The sequence below is a fragment of the Lepisma saccharinum genome, chromosome 29 (assembly GCF_977018435.1).
Source record: "Lepisma saccharinum chromosome 29, izLepSacc3.1, whole genome shotgun sequence".
In the NCBI taxonomy this organism is placed as follows: Eukaryota; Metazoa; Arthropoda; class Insecta; order Zygentoma; family Lepismatidae; genus Lepisma; species Lepisma saccharinum.
Genome location: NC_139257.1, coordinates 15,172,865 through 15,193,412, shown reverse-complemented (window position 1 = coordinate 15,193,412; position 20,548 = coordinate 15,172,865). Strand labels below are relative to the sequence as shown.

Genomic DNA, 20,548 nt, shown 5'->3' with positions numbered 1-20,548 from the left:
AGGAAATTGTCGTAAGGTGTCATTGGTTTGTTAGAGTTTGCATTCTCGTGGCTGTTTCCAAATTCAGTATATGGACCAAAAAGACTTTCAATATATCAATATTGTTGTATGTAGGCATCAGAGGAAACAATTGCATCCTAAATAGAATACAGCCAAAATATCTCCATTTGTTTACAATTTGGAGATAGAGCATTTGCATTCTCAATGGACTATTTATAGATCTAAAATAAATAAAAAATTTATTGCAGATAAATAATAAATCAACACTGAGAAGAAAAGATGAGTTGTGAGATGACATCGATCCATGAAGCATTTCGAATCCCAGAGAAAGATTTGTGTGTTGCTGCACATGAGACAATCAGGAAAATCTGCTACATGTTTGAGGATAATACTGCTGTAACATTGGTTCACAGGCAATGCAGATTGATCAAAGAATTTGTTGAAATTTGCCATGATGGATATGTATCCCTTTCCATTACTAAGATGAATATTATAGTAGTGGTTTAGTACTAATTCATGAAAACTAATCATAAAAATTATAATTTTATAAATTATTTTCCTGTAGTTTAAGGTTATTACAAGCATAAGAAAACAGTTTTTCATTGTGACGTTTCAGGAGAACACACGCTCCCTTCATCAGACATTTATTTTCATTTTGACTAAAGATACAGTTATAACAATGGTTAGCAATTTTTTAAACAAAAAGAATCCATTATATAATGGATATTGTCAGTGTTACATTGACTAATTACATTAATTACATGTTTTTGGACTACCAAAAACTCACAAACCGGGAACTCCAATACGACCCATCATTGCAACTTTCACACATTCTGCATACAAACTATCCAAATATTTAGTTGAAAGGCTTGCTATAATTAAACAACAAACATCATTCAGTGTTAAAAATGCATATGAAGTGAAACAGAAACTAAAAAAATATTGTTTGGAATAATGAGTATCGTATTGCAAGTTTTGATGTTGAAAATTTATATCCTAGTGTCCCTATAGAAGGTGCCACAGATGCATTACACAGATGGCTTATTGAGATGAAGGTTAACCCAGTAGAATCATGGGAAATTGTTCGATGGTTTACTGTATGTGCAAATTACAATTACTTTATATTTGATGGCAAAATCTATCTGCAAAGTAATGGTCTATCAATGGGAAACCCAGTATCCGGAATCATCTCCAGCATTTTCCATCATTACATAGAATCTCCAATTGTTAATGAGATAGGTGCGGATATCATGCTCTACATCAGATATGTAGATGATGTGCTAATTATTGCTAAAAATGAGAACACCATCACGGACGTATTTAAATTGTTAAATGAATCACATAGTGGCATAAAATTCACTTGCGAACCCATGAATAAGAATATAATTTCTTTCCTTGATCTGCAAATTAAAACAACTGACACAACAATTCAAACATCAGTCCATAAGAAAAAATTAGCAGGGGAAAAATACATCTATGCCAATTCAGAACATTCACGTATAACAATGGATAATATATTTTTAATGCTTTTCCTGAGAGCACAAAGACTATGTTCTAATAATAAGGATATCAAAAATGAAGAAGAAAGGCTTTTTAATATAGCAAAAGAAAATGGCTTTCACACTAACAGAATAAACCAAATCAAAAAACAAGTCGCAGGAAAAGTAAAGGAAAATAGAAATACAGACAAAGATGAAAAATCTGTTGAAAAGAAATTTGTGTGCATTCCATTCCTCCACAAGGAATTCTCACATAAAATTGTCAAAATTTTTAGAAGATTTAATTTCAAAATTGTTTTTAGATCAGCAAGAAGTTTGGAATGTACATTTAATGAATTCAAAATGAGAAACTCTCTACCAAATGTGGAAACCACAGGAATATACGTATAATATAAGTTGTTCATGTTCAAAGGATTATGTAGGACAAACAGCAAGGAAAATGGCAATAAGATGGCACGAACACGATTTGGACATTATAAATCTAAACCCAAGAACAAGTTTGTCAGCTCACATCATCAAAGAGAAGCATTTGATTAAAAAGAGAAGGGTTTTAAAAAGATTTACGGGAAACATAGAGTTGAATGTCTGGGAAGCTTCATTCATTGCAGAAGAACACTGGAATAAATTAAATAATGAAAATGGTAACATAGATCTAGTATGGAGTTTTCTTTTTCACAAATGGAGTGTAAGCCACCATCTTTAAAATTTAATATAACAGAAAACATCAAGAGACTTTGTGAAAACAATGATGAATTTGAATTACCTGATGATATTTGGAATTCATAATTTTAAATAAAAAATAATGTGATCAAAATGTTTTTTATCTGAAATAAAAATAAAACAGACTGCTTCTTTTCACAGTTAAGTTGCTATATTACAACAATGTAACATTGACAAAATCCATTATATAAGGGATTCATTTTGTTTAAAAAAATTGCTAACCATTGTTTAGTCAAAATGAAAATAAATGTCTGATGAAGGGAGTGTGTGGTCTCCTGAAACGTCACAACGAAAAACTGTTTTCTTATGCTTGTAATAACCGTAAACTACAGGAAAATATTTCTACAATGCAAGCAATTCATACATACAAGAAAAAAACTATTATAATTTTATGATTTCATAATATTACTGCACAGTTCCAAGGACATATTCTGCATCAATCTTAAATTAGTTAAAGAGATTCTCTCAGGATAACAGCTTTCGAGAGTTTACGTCACTCTCATCTTTATGGACTGTAGTGCAGAGATGTGTGTGAACCTAGTTTTTACATGTTTGTTGCATGTGGGGCAAACAAAATTCACACTGGAACCACTCTAGCTGGCGATAGTCGACTGAGAGTATAGATTCCACTTTAAATTGTAGGTCCAGTCCCGATTAGCCTTTCTGTGCATAGAGTGGGCTTAAAAGAACAAATCAATCAATCCATCAACTGAGAATGTGGAAACAACCACCTACATTAGAATCCTCCCACACCAAATACAAAAAATAATAGTTACACACACATGGGCGTCCGGAGGGGGGGCAAGGGGGGGCCGTGCCTCCCCCTGGAAAATGAAAGTCAACCAAAAATTATGTATTTCACACACATAATTTCATTTTAGCCACAATAATATGTGTTAATTATTGCATGAACATCATAAATTCAAATTTAAGCAATGTGTTTTTAGGGAACAACACTATTTTTGGAGAAAATGTGCCTTCCTTGCCCCTCCCTGGAAAAAAATCCTGCGGGCGTCCATGGTTACACACAAATCTCAGCACCTCAATCTCCTAAAAGAGAGTGATGTTAGCTCCAAAGCTTCAAAGCATATTCAGAACTGACCTGAGTGATATCCCAAGAGATTCTCTTCACCATTCGCTGCCAGGAAAGCTTTAATTACCTAAATTAGTATAATTTTCATAACTATTATAGTATATTTATTTATTAGTAAGATATCAAAAATATGAATGTAACCCACTTAAATTCAAAACATATTCAAAACTAATAAAAGTACAATATGATATTATTTAGATAAATAATACAATTGCAGACATTTCTCCATCCATAATCTAACCTCACATACCTGATATTTCAAAGTTGCTTTGTTCACTACATTAACTTAATTACTTTTTAGAGTTTACACTTGAGAGATATGAAACAAATCCTTAACTCATGATAGTATTTACAGCACATAAGGTACATTATGTTTGTCATGGGTCAACTTGCTGACAAGTTAGAGACAGTTCCTGAGTTTGAACTTTTACTGTGTTCAATGTTAAGGATTTGCAGAAAGTCACCAGTGTTGAAGAAGGCCTCAGATGAAGTCACCCAGATGGATTTGTTGACTGAGTATATCTCCCAATTAGGTGAGTAAATACTAGGAGTTAGCCGATACCACTTTGAACCGATACCGCTACTTGAAAATTGTAATAATTAAAAGTTATTAAAAATATTTATTAACATTTCTGTGTTAGTATTCCACACGAATTACATATATGCATCAATTTATCAAGAGTTTTGCTTTAAAGTTTTCAAGAATTACACCAGAATAGTAATTTACATTTATGTCATCATAAAAATATTTTTTTCATGCAAAACTCATGTAAAAAGAAAACTTCGAATTTTGCATAATTTTTTTTAATAATTAGACTAAGTGAAAATATCGCGTGGCATTTTTGCGGAGCATGTAAAAGATCAAAATTCCGGGAAAGTATCGGCTGGCATTGGTAAATAAATTTCAACCAATACTTTCCGATACCTATACATCGGCATCAGCATGGGTTTAGCCCTACTAGTTGGAAGAAATGTGAAGGACTGCAAAAGTTTTGGAAAGATACAATTTAGAGAACAATTACAGTATTTTTTTTAACTCTGCCAACTACATACTACGTTTCTGAAACATGTGCGTGAAAGAAAACTTGCAACTGCGCAATGTGGTGCTGGAAGGGAGGTCCCCTCCTCCCACCTATTCTCCTATCGTCTTAATAGTGAGTGACGCCCTATTGGCATTGCGTCTCGTCTGTATCCTGGTGGAAAATGATAATCGATTTATCAAAGATCACTGTGTCTGAGAGATGCATCATGTACACTCTATATCTGGAGCATGGGAACCAAAACAAGTTCTCTGCTCAAGTGTGACTCGAGAGGGCTCAGCCAATGAACTCGTGAGAGGGAAAGTGAGTGCAGCTAACAGCCATTTGCAGAAGCATGTACTGCTTTGCTCTGCCCACTCGCAGCCTCCCCTTCTCTACTGTGTGGCCTTACTTCGTACATTCCTAGGACAGAGTATAGTTGCAAATAAATATGCAATTTTAAAAAATCTAATATTTCATGTCTCCAGCATAATGACATAATTTCATTGCGAAAAGTGTATTTCACAATTAGACCCTGTATAATTACTGCATAAAAAAGTAGGTATATAACAAAGATAAAAGGGCCACATTTTGAAAGTAAATAAGAAAAAGTGATGATGGTGCGATTTATTGATTTTTTTGTCTTCAAACAACATTCCAGAAAGTGTCACATCATCAATATCTATGACTTAAAAAAGGGGCGGTTTGTAAATGTATGGGTTTTATAATGTAACACACCTGAGAGACGTGTGGTATAGTTGAAAGGATTTTTTGTGACATGTAATTGGCAGGATTGTCCCGCACCGTGGCTGTACATTCTAAGGCGTCATGCTTCGGGCTACAAAATGTGCATAGGTTCGAGTTTGTTGGGGTAAGCATAATAACATTTCTCCTGAGATTTAGGCCTGTGTATGGAACCAGGGGCCACCCACCATCGTGAGGAAATTGGAGAGCTATGAATGAGTAGCGTAACCTGGTCATGAAAACCTACAACAATGTGTGGGGGGTTCATTGTGCCAACCACACATCACCCCGTAACAGGTTGGATGATCTCCCACCTTGAGTGAGTGAGTGAGTAGAATTAGGTGGGAGTGAGGCTGGCAGTCAGTAGGTAGGCCGTCAATGGGCTGTTTTGCCATGGGTTATTATTATTATTATTATAATTGGCAGGGTTCAAAAAGTTAAACTATTTTTTCCTAGTGTCCGAAGAGGAGGCCCAACATAATATATGTTTATTTTGGGTCATTGTAGGCCAGAAAAAGGTGGGTTTTATTTGACCTTTTTTGCCTTTTTCGGCGTTTTTTGGCTTATTGGTCCTTTTTTAGCCTTTTTTAGGTCTTAACGACTTTTGTTTGCAACTTCACCTTCTTTCGACTACGTTTTTACTGCCCATTCTCAATTCGAATCATCATTAGTTCATCACCTCTTAAACATCCTTTCTGTAGTAAAGAAATAAAAAATAAAATATATTTGAACCATCCCTGAAACAAGAGAAAAACATTTTTGGACGACTGAAGCAGGTACGGTACAAGGTCCTTTAACCATAACTTGTCTGGAAGTTCACGCTGGAGATGACTATTGTGATATACTGCAATGCCAAGTGAGGTAAGGTTTCTGAAGTCCTATTTCTGTAACCCTAGTGTGGTTATGCCAAATATGATTCTTCAAATATGATTTTTCAAATTATGTTAATCTAAAAAATATATGATGTCTGAAAGAAGATGCATTTTATTCATATATTTTTTTCGCACTGTGTGTTCCATACCACCAGAATGTTGTATTTTTTATATTAATTAAATATGTAAAAACTGAAGTTATTAATTAATTTGGATCACATTTATACGTCCTTTTTTCCGTTTTTATGTCCTTTTTTGATATTTTTAGGTCTTTTTTTTGGCAATTTATAGGTCTTCAACTTCAAAGCGCTACTGATCACCTACTGTTTTCCCCACTTCCAGGCTACTTGCTGGGCAGTCTAGATGCAAAGGAAAATCTTCAGATCCTACTGCTTGATGCTGTGGTTCGGCTTCTCACAGACAAAAGACCCAAAGACTCTTCCTATGCCAGAGTGCACTGCTGTAATACTGCTCTGGAGAGGAGTGATTTTCCAGAAACCTTAGGGGAAATGCTACATGTCTCAGCCCCAAGTCTATACATTCATTTGCTACATCTTTCACAAGTGATACTTTCTGCATCTCACAAGATAGGTGAGTATTGTGTTTATTGTGGTGTTCTTCAACATCTTGCATGATAACTGAGTGTTTTTGTTGTTCTGGTCTTCTGTGGAATCTTATAGGATAGGTGACTTGTTCTACACTTTTTCTGGAAGATGTGGATGTTTGTGATTTGAGGAGTTGAATGCATATCTTGAAATATATCATTTAGACACTGATTATCACAAGAAACGTATGAGAATGAAAATATGTTAAATAATTTATTAGTTTTGAAATGTAATACACTGGAACCCCGGTTTTACATTTCCAGATTTTACATTTTCCCCAAGTTATACATTCCATTGTGATAATCCCAACATAGCAAAATGATATTAAGATTTCCTCGATTTTACATTTTCCAACATTTTAATTTTTTTCAGCTTGGTCCCCTCAAAAATGTAAAATCGAGGTTTCACTGTAATTATTGGAGCAAGATAGAAATCATTTTTCAACTGGAGAACCTATTTTTTTTAAGTGGCTTATTCTGAAAATTTGACCTGGTTTACCAGAACAATTCTTATTTATTGTTTATACTGTATATATTACATATTAATTACATATTTGAATTTGAATTTTATTTTTCTTCCGTTGACCCTTGTTTAAAAGGGCATGGAAAACGTCAAGATACATAATGAAATAATAATTAGTTAAGTTAATCATAACAAAAAAACAAGAAACATTGCGTAGTACATTACATCACTACACCAAAGTAAAACTGAAAAAATACACTTCATTACACTACAATAAAAATAAAAAACACATTATCATTGTTGCATGATTGAAATAAGAATACAATTAAAATACATATTTTTTAGTACATTGGCCTTGTATTGTCTTGTTCCATGAATTCTCCGATACTGTAGAGAGCTCTATCTGTCAAATATTTTTTTATTGTTTGTATTTGTTTATCTTTTGGAGATATCAGTTATATGTCATGAGGCAGCTGATTGTAGAATATTTTTCCCGCATTCATTGGTGATTGTTTTGAGATATTGAGTCTGTGTTGGATTCGGGTAATAATTATCTTTCCCCCTTGTATTGTGGTTGTGTAATTGGTTATTTTTAGTCATGCTTCCAGTATTTAGAACAATCGTTATAGCCTTATAGATGTATAGGGAGTATATTGTCATTATTTGTTTTTCCCTAAATAACTCTTTGCAAGATTCCCTACAGCCTAGTTTGTACATTATTCTAAGTGCTCTCGTTTGAAGTCTCAGTATTCTGACAGTATTATTATAAAATGATCCACTCCAAGCTATTATGCCATATTCAACATAGGGGTAAATTAGTCCATAATATATGCATTTGTTAATTTCTGTTAAATTATATTCAGCCATTTGTTTTAGCAGGTATAGATTAGATGATAATTTACTGCAGATGTTGTTAATTTGTTCTTCCCATGTTAATTTTTGATCTAGTGTTATTCCCAAAAACTTTACTGAAGATACAGTTTCTATGAGCACATTGTCTATGCATAGTGTTTGTGACTCAAAATCCATGTTTCGGATTGTATTGAATATCATAAATTTTGTTTTATTGCTGTTTATTATTAATCCATGTGAAGTTAAGTATTGTGCCAGTTGGTTTATGGTGATAAATGTGTTTATTTCAAGCTTCCTAGGGTCGATACCTCTGGCAAGAACAGTTGTGTCATCTGCATAGGTGACAATTTTTGTGTTTGGGTATTCTGGTACATTGTTTATGTACAAAATAAAGAGCAGGGGCCCCAGGATTGATCCTTGGGGTACCCCCATTAACACTTTCCTACTTTGTGATTTAAAGCTAGTGACTATACCATGCATGTTGTAGCTTATTTGAGTAATTTGCATTCTGTCCTGTAGATAAGATTGTATAAGTTCATAAGCTATCCCTCTTATTCCTATATTGCTTAGTTTGACCATAAGCAGGTCATGTTTTACCCTATCGAATGCCTTGGAAAGATCTAGATATATAGTGTTTGCAGCTTCGTGTTTCTCTAATGCTTCGGTTACATAATCGATTAACTGTGCTAGAGCTGTGTTTATTGATTTCCCTTTCTGGAATCCATGCTGGTTTCTGTTTATTATGTTATATTTGTTACAGAACTTTATAATATAATTTGATAAAAATTTTTCCAATATCTTTGAAAAAGCAGATGTTAGGGAGATAGGTCTGTAGTTCTCATTGTCTGTTGCAGCTCCTTTTTTGAATATGGGTATATCTGTGCTGTGTTTTAGAACTTTGGGGAATGTACCAGATTTTATTGAATTGTTGACTGCATACAGCAGGGGTTCTAAAATAGATTCTGAGCAGGAATTAATAAGTTCAGGTGACCATTCATCAGGTCCGTGTGATTTTTTTGTTTTTTAAACCTTGTATAACTTTTTTTAACTCATTAGCACTTACTTCTGGGATATATATATACTGTTTGGCCGATATTTCTCGATTGGGATCTCTAGAGTTTTGTCATTATTTTCATTCTCTCTGTTTGTGTTGGTTAAGTTTATAAAATATTCGTTGAATAAGTTACATATGATATTCGGGTCAATTACTTCAGTGTCATCCTTGATGACTTTTGTTTGCTTTATCATTGTTTGTGTTTGATACACGGTGATTGTTTACTATTTTCCAAATGGCTTTTTCTTTATTAACAGACTTTTTTATTTGTTTACTGAAAATATTTGATTTTTGATTCTTTATGGCTTTCTTGAATAGTTTTTTTACATTTTTGTACTTTGTCTGGTGCTTAGTGTCTTTTGTAATTCTAAATTTTTCATATTCTATTTTCATATTACTTTTCAAAAGTATAATTTCTTCTGTTATTGGCACTTTCTTCTTATTAGGGTATATTCTTTTTGTTGTTTTGGGACAAGCTACATTTAAATAGAAGTAGAACAAAAACAGAAGTCCAACTACTAAAATTTTCCAGTATTTTATATATATATATATATATATAATAAAAGAAAGGAGGGCCAAAAGTGCAAATAAAAAGCAAGCAAGGAAAAAGGAAACACCAGACAGTAGAAAATTTAAAATTTTCGCAGATGCAGGCTGCATCATCAGTAGAAGAAGAAAAAGGGGAACCAGAAGTTAGAGGGTCACTGCTTATTACCCAGGAATGGTAATTAAAAAGATTGGGAATTTTTTCGACATTGTCCCTACATGGAGTGCCTCTGGGGTTCAGTGGCATACACAAGGGGGGGTGTTATGGGGTTTAAACCCCCCCCCTTTGAGCTTTTGAAATATTATGAAAAATGCTGTGGAAAAAATAAAAATGACAATTTTATCACTGTCAAGGACCTGCGACAGTACTACTACTACTACTACTACTACTACTACTACTAATAATAATAATATAATTTGAAATATTATTCCCATGCAGCACGTTGAAAAGCACAGCATTCCAAACACGCGTCTTTAAGAGTGAATGCCTTGAAAATAAACACGAATTCTTGAAAATAATATATACGGGCAACTATGATTTTCAGTGGCGTAGCGTTATAGTATGCCCGTATGCCCGGCGTTCCCAGATTTAAAATTTAAAAAATGCTTAAATGCTGTGATTATAAAGTAAAACGTGACTAATTTCATATATGTTTGACCTTCATGGCATTATAATAGCTATTTTTTGCGATCCGTTTGCAACGCTCCACTCTCAACACTCGTTCTAGCATCTCTTTTCAATGCCTTTCCTGGCAGGACGCTGAGCAGGTTCAGCGTAAAGGACTCTATATTCCTTGCTGCCTTTCTGGAGGGAAAGCTTCGATTTCTACAGCACGCGCGTAAAGGCTCTCTCATATGCCATCGTACGGAGCAGAGAGGTCTACCGTGATTGGTTCATGTAACCCTTCCTGCCTTCTGAAGCAGACGACAGCGGTAGAATTCCTACCCGGTTCTTCGCTCTTCGCGCTCATGCAACTCGTGCTGTGTGATGCTACAATACGCAATATTGACTCACGTAACTTTACCAATCTCAAATATACTGCTTCTTAATGGCCACTGCATTGTATAATTTATCGCACGAACAGCGATGTGCATTAGAAACTAAAAGATCAACACAGTTTTTGTCAAATACGTTGGTGAAGTCCTCGTGGTAGAAATTCAGCCTGTGGCTGCTCCCGCAAAACTATTATTTTTTTATTGTATTTTTTCGTTATTATCTAACTACTTAATATTGTGTCAATGGAAATGTTTAGCATTAATTTGAAAACTCTAACATCCAATGGTCTCTGGACAAAATTATTTTAAAATTTTTATCAGCATTCTCAAGATGTAATAAACAGTGGTCTGAATTACTAATCGGCACTGTTACGTTAGTAGAGTGTACGATATTTGGATCATCCACTCTGCTTTGCATAGTGCGTCAAGACAACAGAGGTCCCAGGTTCGAATCCGGCGTGAGCACGGGTGTTCTTTGTCAGTGTCCCTTCATCAATATCATCACTCATATTCATATTCGTGATTAACCAAAAGTGGTAGAAAAGCAAAGTAAAATAAACTAAATCAATCAGTAGTTGGATCATCTACAACAATGACGTTTACTGTTGTGCAGAGGCGCTTGTGATTCAGGTAGGTTTCTTAATGACTTGCATCATGCAGAAAGGTATAAAAAAAGGTATAAAACAACAGAGTTCAAAACATTTGTGGCATAGTGAGGCATCTAATTTTCTAGCTAAAACATGCATGGATGATGTTTTATTGAAAACCCAGCTGACTTCAGGCAAATAAACAATGCCTGTGGCGACTAATTCTATAAGTAAATTATTAAGCAAAAAAGGGCCGACCCTTCCTTCGGACTTGGCGTTCCCACCTGAAATGTCCATGCTACGCCACTGATGATTTTAAAGAGCAAAAAAGTTGTTATGTATCTCGGCTGCAACAACGTTCAATGATCATTTATTTTTTGTGTGTGAACAAAGAGCATTAACTAAAGAAAGTTCTTGGTTTGTTGAAAGCGGCTAATGTATAGACAAAGGCTAGGCCGACAAGAGTAACTCAGTCATCAGTCCGCCTTCCCGCGGCACGTTTGAATTTCTGAATTCAAATGACAATAAGCTTAATTATTGTAAAATGTTTTGTTGGTAATAACAGTGAGACAATCCACATGTGAATAATCGGGGATATTTATGCGGCGACAAAGCCTGAAAAATTCCAACCAATTCCGGGAATTGAATCCGGATCTCCCGCATGGTTGTCAGATGCCCTACTGACCAGACCCCCGCAGCTTCTTGGATGAGTTCCGTACTTTGATTATTTCAATTTATTTTAATATATTTTCTTGTTTTTATAGATTTTCTTCACACTTAAAGTGTCTCATCTCGTTGAGTAGACAATTATTTCCTAAGAAAGAAAATATGCTCTAGAATTTGTTAAAAATCGAATGACTAGAAATTAATTTCGTTTTATTGCTTTCATAAATACTATATTTATGTAGATCTCTACTACTTAATAGTAGTAGTGGTATTAGTAGTAATTCAACTAATTAATTAATTATAAGTATTATTAATTAATTATGAGTTTTATTATTTAATTAAAGTATAATAAAACAATGGTAATGTGAATTTGGAGAAAGTTTTAGATATAACCCCCCCTCCCCCTTGATGAAATCCTGCGTACGCTACTGCTGGGGTTCACCCACTCTCTAACTATCTTGCCTTCTTAAACCTGCAGGTTTATGGCTCAGCAACAGAAGCCTCCATCTGTATTTATCCCTAGCAAGAGCTATCCACTCTTTTCCATCCCTGCTGATTTCCATCTCATCTCAACGTTATCCCTCTATCTTCGTCTTGGCCTTCCTACTGGTCTCTTACCATCAGGCTTCCAACAAGAATCTTATAAACTCTTTTTTTCCTCTCCCATTCATGCCACATGGCCTGCCCACCTAAATCTTCTCAATTTAATCATTCAAATAATATCTGGACATGAATACAAATTATGTAGTTTCAAATTCTGTAACCTTCTCCACTCACCTGTCTCCTCATCCCTTTTAGGCCCAAATATTATTCTAAGGATTTTATTTTCAAATACTCTTAATTTGTGTTTCTCTTTCAATGTAGGACCAGGTTTCGCATCCATATAATACTACAGGCAAAATTACTGTTTTGTGTATTTTAACTATTATAGTTCCTTATATATTATATGAGTAGATAAAAGTTTATGAAGAGAGAAGTAACATACATTTCCTGAATAAAACCTGCCTTTTATTTCCTTTTTAATATAATTTTCATTTGTTAGTATTACTCCTAAGTACTTGAATTTGAAAAGAGGTTCAAACGAGTTTTTGTCAATAATTAGTTTTTTATTATTACCTAACACTTGGTTTTGGCCCATAAGCATATATTTATTTTCTCCTTACTAACTTCCAAACATACCTTTATAGCTGCTTTGAAAAATACTTTAGTATTATTTTCAATTGTATTTAGATCATCCCCTGGGGTTCACCCAGCCTCTAATAAATGGTACTTGGTGAGGGGTAAAGGAGACCAGAACATGGTGCTGAACATATCACATCCACAAATAGTCAAGATTGTGAATATATGTGCTACCTTCACATCGCCTATGGCATGGAATAGTGCAATTAGCATGCGGAACCTTACCTTTGGCCTTAATACATAATGATTTTTTTTCCTTAGGTAGTAAAATGGCATCACAGAATTCTGTTGAAGCCATTATTCTTCGGTTGGATCCAGACTATTTTGAATATCAAAACCTAACACCAGTGACTGACGTTGCTCTGAAATATAATGAGTCGTTCATAGCTCTGTCATCAAGTGTACTGTGGGAAATATTAAGGTCTGTTGGGGAGAACAGAGAAGAGGTAAAGGTTCCAACGCCCTCACGAGCTACACTCTTGTAAGTATAAGGTTCCTAACTTTATGCCATAAAACTTTATTTTCCTATGCGAGAAAGGAGTAAGCCTGATGGAAAGAGCCCAGTAGGGAGACCAAGACGAAGATGGTGAGATAACATTGAGATGGACCTAAAGGAAATCGGTAGAGATGGAAAAGAGTGGATAGACCTTGCCAGTGGCTTATGCAAGGTAGGGGGGGTTACCGGGTTTAACCCCCCTTGAGCTTTTGAAATATTATGGAAAATGCTGTAGAAAAAAATTAAAAATGGCTAATTTATCACAGTCAAAGATCTGTGACAGTAATACTACTACTACTACTACTACTAATAATAATAATAATAATAATTTGAATTGAATTATTATTCAATTAACCTTCAACAGAAGGGGGAGGGCAAACATTGATGGCCAAGGGCACCTACACGTGGGCACAGAGGAGAATTGCCCCCTTTGATTTCAAATTTTATGCAAATAAAAATACATTTCGAAAAATTTTCTTGCTTGCTCGCTCGCAAAGCCTGCTTTTCTCTGTTTTGTCAAGTTCAGAGTCATAGCTATGGGGGCGGCAGGAGTCAGCCATGGATGCCAAGCGATCTAAATGAAAAAAGTTGTAAAAGATAGAATGCCATGGTGACCAGTGAAATGATTTGTGTCCTATTAAATCAACATTGTTTTCGATTGCAAAAATTGGACCTAAAAATTATCTTGCTCACTTCGCTTGGTTTCTGTAATCTAATGTATTTAAAAAATATGTGTTGTATATATGTATTGAATAAGTACAGAATTTAGTGTTAGCATGTTGCATATGAATTTTCTTATTTTATGTCGCTCCATGTTGCATATGTGTAAAACATTAGTTGTATATGAAAGTTATGCATGATATATATACAAATAGAATTATCTTTGGAATGCTTTTGTCATTCGTTTTCTGCAATTAAAAAATACAGTTTGTGTGCCTGTTTTCCATCAGTAGCTAATGTGAAAATGACGGTGTTGAAAAAATATTTCAAATTGTTTGACCAAACAAATGCTTTAGCACCGACTTCTATCCCCTTTTTGAGTAATTTATTAGCATAATAACATCTTTGATATTACCACTAATAATAATAATAATAATAATAATGCCATTATTATTGTTATTGTTGGGATGTTTATCCTTGTACTCCCCCCCCAGATAAAAATTCGTTGTTGCGCCTCTGAGAGAGAGAGAGAGAGAGAGAGAGAGAGAGAGAGAGAGAGAGAGAGAGAGAGAGAGAGAGATACAGCTATTAAGTTTTGATTACTATTTACGTTATATTTTTAGATATTTTGGTGGTTCAGCGATTGAGAATTGGAACAGAATATCAAAAACTCACATTCGATCTCTAGTTGAGGCACTGTTTTTACTTACTTGTACTTACCTATCCTCAAAAGACTACTAATGAATGCTTACCGTTTATTCACGTTTTTTCCCTTTGTTGTTGACTCCAGCTGCCTGAAGCACTTGCTGAGGACTTACTGCAAGAGCATCCATGTAGGTACGCAACTGACTAGAAATGACCTATGTGCTCTGATAGCATATTTATTACACCTGTTCCCATCGTTGGAGATCGTTGAAAGTGGATTGGCTCAAGGTAGGTTCATTTTATGGTTCTCTCAATATTACATTGAATCATACTGATGCATACATTTAATTTCAGTTACAGGAGAATCAATATGGTAAATACTTTAATCACAATCATTAAGTTGTCACAGGTAATTACAATGAATATAAATTTATCTTGTTTTATAGTTAGAATTAAATATTATATGTTTGTTGTGATTGTTTGCATTGATTGATTGATTGATTTGTTGTTTTAAGTTCACTTTATACACAGATAGGCTAATCGGGACTGGACCTACAGTTTAAAGTGAAATTCGAACTACTATGTACCTCCACCAGGTACTGAATCCAGGAACTCTTGATGTTAAGGTGCTGACATTACCAATATGCAATTGGAAACGCCCTGGTGTGTACAATAGTTACACTAATTGAAAAGGGAATTGAAATTCACTTTAGTAAAGTATTGAGCAATTCTCTTTCACCATTTGCATATGAATGATATGTAGAGGTTTGTCCAGATTTTTTGATCAGGGGGATCTCATATTTAGGGGGTATAAGTCTAAATTGGTCCTTTTGTGAGAAAAATTAGGGAGTGTTGAATAAATGGGGGGGGCATTGGGTGTACAGTTTAAAGCAGGGTTGGCAAAATTTGTGTTTTTCTTTAAGAAACAAAACAAACAGTTTTTTGTTTTAAACAAGAACCGAAAAAGCATGTTTTAAACAAATAAAATGTTTAAATCATAATTCTAACATAAGTACATATTGAGGGGGTCCGGACCCTACCCCCCTGAAAGACTTACCAAGTACAAAAATTAAATAATGAAAATATGCGTTGTTTAACATTTCTTGTATAATCGAGAGTTTTTTGTTTCAATTTATTTGAAGGCAGTAAATATTTAGTTTTTACAATTCCTTTATTTAACATTAATTTGATGTGTGTGTGTGTGTGTGTGTCTAAACAAAAGCTAATGCAGTACAATGACTCTTTTGTTGCATAACAACATCATAATTATTTTATTGGGAGATGCTTGACACTAAACTATCCTACTGCATTCTCAATGACATATTTAGAGGCGAAGCCCACATTTCTGGACCCCCCCGGCCACAAGACTTACCAAGTACTAACATTAAACAATTAAAATATACATATTTAGCATTTGCTGTATAATCGAGGTTTATTTCCACCGAAATTTGAATGACAGTATTAAATATATTAATCTGAAACTTTAATTTTCGTCAACTTTATCTAACATTCTATCTTGTTATTTAATAAATATTCAATTCTTTATCTGTTTGGCACTGATTTCCTTGCCAGGTCAGTTGCTTTCATATAATTATTTTAATTTAAACATTTATATTATTTATTATTATTATTATTATTATTATATCTGAGACACTTGTTTCGGACCCCCCCCCCCCCAAATAAATTTTTAAATACGTGCCTGTTCCAAGAAGAATTATATTCTAAGAATAATGATTAATATGGAATCTTGTTAATCATCCAAAGATTGGCTGTGTTCATATCATAAAGTAAATGCTTGACTAACTTCTTAAAATAATCTCGCATGTAGGCTGTTCGAGAAGCTTCAACTAATCCACAGTTGCCAGCCATGTCCAAGTAATTCCACATGGTAGTTACTGTCTTTTTTTATTTTTTATAATACGACATTTTATCATGAATGCAACTAAATATTGACATTAACAACGATGTGCACATTTTGCAGTATTTCAAGTGAGGAACAAAATGGTTTCATCCATGTACTATTCAATTTTTAAAAAATATTTTAAACACCTGTAAAAAAACATAGCCACGTGTTTTAAACGTGACCCATGGATAATGGATATTGATCACACAATATGTTTCTTTGTTAATTCAATATACATTTTCAGCTACTGAACATGAGATTTTTATGCATAGTAAACAGAATGATATGCATTGAATGAAAAGGCATAGTTACAAAACATGCAAATAACAACAAACTATCAAACAACAAGTATCAAAATGTGTTTGAAACAAGTCTGATAAAAACACTTTGTGTTAAATGTTTTAAACATTTGTGAAAAGATCAAAGTCATGTGTCTTAAATGCCAACCCTGGTTTAAAGTGGAATCTGAACCACAGTGTATCGAATCTGGAACCCCCTTGATTACAAGGTGGCAATGTTACCACTACACCATCAGGGAGGTCCCAAGGATGGATAGTGAATAGACAAAATGGATAAAGAGACACTGAGAAACACCAATGCCCAGATTGGGACTAAAACCCAGAAGTTCAGTGGTGAGATAGTAGGTTCAGCACCTAATGCACTTGACCACAGAGACAATTCCAGCAGAGAACTAAGTTTCAATTTAGTAATTAGTATCAGTGTAGACTCTTTGCATGTACTATTGCATGATATGTTGTGTTTGCTTCCATTGCAGAAATTGCAATGATAGCTGTGGCACCTGAAATTGCCGTGGATGTAACGTGGCCATCACAACTAGTATTTGCAGCATGCAACGAGGATTTGGAGTTTAAGAAAATTCTTCTGACTTGCATGTGCTACCTGGTGAAAATTCCAGCTGCCATCAAGGTACTAGGCTTAAAACTAAACCAACGTAAGCTTTGTGCAATCACCCTGTTTGAACTGGGGACATATGTTTTCAGTTAGTTTAAAATTAAACACCATGATTACAAGTGAGAAGTTTATTGAGTTTCATTCTTGCACTTACAAAATAGAAAATCTTTCATACCTTGTTATGATAACATGAAAAAAAATTACCTTTAATATTTTAAGGCTTTGGACCATATCAGATATTATAATAATAATAATAATAATCCTTTGCGCAACAGCCCTGAAGGGCCTTGGCTTACCTACCGACTGCCGGTCTCCCTCCCATGCTTTCCTTCGTCACCTCTAAGCATGGAGATCTGCAACCAGTATTGGAATAGTTGGGGGTCAGCCTGACGTACCCCCAGCCGTTATAGTAGGTCTCCGTGACCGGATTACGCTCACTCACTCGGAGCTCCCCAATTTCCTCACGATGGTGGGTTGCCACCGGCCCTATACGTAGGCCGAATAAATTCCGACCAGAGCCAGATTCGAACCTATGCCGTCCCGCAGCAAACGATCTCAAGACGAGTGAACGCCTTAACCCGCTCGGATACGGAGGAGGACCCATATCAGATATTACCTTTCCAAAAACTTCTAATGTTTCAAAGACATTCTGCAAATATACATCTATTTAGCTTCCTAGGAGCAATGCTTGAAGTGAGAGGGCGAAGGTAACCACCCAGCTAGCTAAATTTTCACAAGCTGCCTCTTCGTCACCTTGTTAAACCAAAGAAGGATTCCCTCAGCTAACCCCAAGCATCCCTCCAACATTCCCCACTTCAAGCATTGCCCGAGACATTCAAGAACATCTTTGCATGGATTTAATGCATGGTTCTCTAGAAGTTTGCAATATTAAGGTCATCCCCACCAGTGACAAAAATAAATTTCTTTGACTGAAGATGAGAAAAAGAGATGCACGTAGTGACAAAATATATTGTAGGTAAAAAAAAGACAAAATACAACTGAGATTTCACGATAATAAAAAAGAACCATTGTCACTAGCATTCAGACAAAAACAACAGCTAAGGAGTAGCATAGCACAAATAACAAGTTACTGTTTCAGTACTTGTATTAGAAACATTTTACTTTTTGGTTTATATTGATTGAATTGTTGTATAAGTCCACTTTATGCACAGATAGGCTAATCGGGAGTTACCCTACAGTTTAAAGTGGGATCTGAATCACTGTGCAATGTGCTTCAACCAGGTATCGAACCTGGGATCCCTTGATTACAAGGCGACGATGTTATCAATACGCCCTTGGGGAGGTTTTACTTATTGGTACTTTCATTAGTAATGTATTACTGAAATAACATGAGGAATTCATATGATATTTGTTACTTTACTCCCATTACCTCGATCAATTCAGAACTTGACAATTTATTTGTTGGAAGAAAACATGGCCTGTTGTGTTATGTGTTGTGCATGTAAAAATTACATTGAGAAATTGACACTTCAGATAACGGATGTGATGCTTGCTTGTGTAAATAGTTAAATGTCCTTATCGTATGACAAAATAGCAGTGTTCAGAAAGTTACTTTTAAAAAGGTAACTAGTTACAGTTACTTGCTTAAAAAAAGTAACAGTTATAGTTACTCATTTTAAAAAGTAACTCAGTTACAGTTACCTGTACTTTAAAAGTAACTGTAAGTTACTTTTACAGTTACTTTCTGCTGAGACTTTTCTTGCAACCAAATTACACAAGTCGATCTTTAATTGTAAAAAAATATTTTGTGAAGACTAACATGTAGGTATTTTACTTATGTTACTGGTACATAATATAAGTCTTCGTATATTTGTATTTATTACAAATAAAGTGCTCTCCTGTAATTTGCACCACGCCATGAAGGTGTGGTAGGAAAGAGGCAACATCAATGTCTACTGTGTTGCAAAGGCAACAGATCCCATGGCAGTAGCACTGGTAGAGACGATCCCACACAGGTAAAACAGCGGAAGCAAAAAATCAGGCGAAGCCAGGCTTGGCTCGCTAGCTCAGTGGTAGAGCAATGGCATGGATTGCCAGAGACCCAGGTTCAAGTCCTGGTCGAGCCTGCATTTTTTCGCTAACAGTTCTACGTAGGGCATCTGCTGTGTGTGCCTAATTTAATAAAGTAAGGGTAATTCTCTTTTAGTAACTTAACGAACTCTGACAAAGACTTGCATAAAATTAATCCTGTCGCTTTCTTCCCCAGATCCTGAAAACACAAAGTGTAATGGCAGGTGTACTGCACAATATCAACCCTGGCCTTACACCTTTCCCTGTTCCTTGGTCTCCTACTCAATTTTGGGATCTGATGCGACTCTCTCTTCTCACCATTAATATCCTGATTCCTTACTTGCCTCAGGAATTTGTTGACAGTAATGGAAGCACAAGGTAAATATCAAACAGAGTTCAAAGAATACATTCAGGACTTTAGTCAAGAGGTGTATCCAGAAATTTCATAAGTAAACTTTGTGCCTTCTTCCTCCTTCCCTTTTTTCTATAGCAGTCACACATTTTGCCATCTTTTTCTGCATTCAATATTCTTTTTAGAAGCCCAAAGCATACCACTGTTTATGGTAGTGCCATTATCAGTAGGCAGAAGAAATACCTGAACAAAATCTTGCATTTGTATCTCCAAAGAGATTCAACCTTAAAAATGAAAAGATAAAAATACAGTGATGTAAAGGGTGTTTCAAAAAGATGGGACACTTTCAAACGGAAGCATAGAGAAGAGAATAAATACATACTTGCAAGAGATTTAATCATGGAAATGAATAGTGCAGAGGATGCCATTACATAATTACATACTGCTGAAGAGATGGGTAGGATTTTGACTTGATTATGACATCCAGTAGAAGACGACCTTTTCTAAGCAAGCATTATTGCAGTTGTCGAGGGACATATTCCATAGCTCGATGTAACGTCCACAGGAATCTGAGCGATTTCCTCATGGATCCTTTTGACTCGACCTGCTACAACTGAAGAATCACTTTAGTCTTTAGGTTCATTCTAGTTGGAGA

At 35.0% G+C, this 20,548-nt stretch overlaps 1 protein-coding gene and 1 non-coding gene across 3 annotated transcripts in view; both read left to right on the top strand.

The window, feature by feature from the left end:
* Nucleotides 1-260: 260 nt before the first annotated feature.
* Nucleotides 261-20,548, top strand: part of LOC145981293 (cilia- and flagella-associated protein 69-like) — a 52,740-nt gene continuing 32,452 nt past the window's right edge. The window contains exons 1-7 of one of the 2 annotated variants that reach the window (XM_083114477.1): nt 261-462; nt 3,659-3,845; nt 6,290-6,538; nt 13,156-13,375; nt 14,841-14,983; nt 17,374-17,501; nt 19,738-19,919. In XM_083114477.1, coding sequence (XP_082970603.1) covers nt 280-462; nt 3,659-3,845; nt 6,290-6,538; nt 13,156-13,375; nt 14,841-14,983; nt 17,374-17,501; nt 19,738-19,919 — 1,292 coding nt within the window. In that variant the 5' untranslated portion in view covers nt 261-279. Of the gene's footprint in view, nt 463-3,658; nt 3,846-6,289; nt 6,539-13,155; nt 13,376-14,840; nt 14,984-17,373; nt 17,526-19,737; nt 19,920-20,548 lie in introns of both variants that reach the window. The other variant, XM_083114476.1, reaches the window with a different exon arrangement.
* TRNAS-GGA (transfer RNA serine (anticodon GGA)) lies at nt 19,527-19,597 on the top strand. Its single transcript has one exon. It is a non-coding gene; the product is annotated as a tRNA-Ser (tRNA).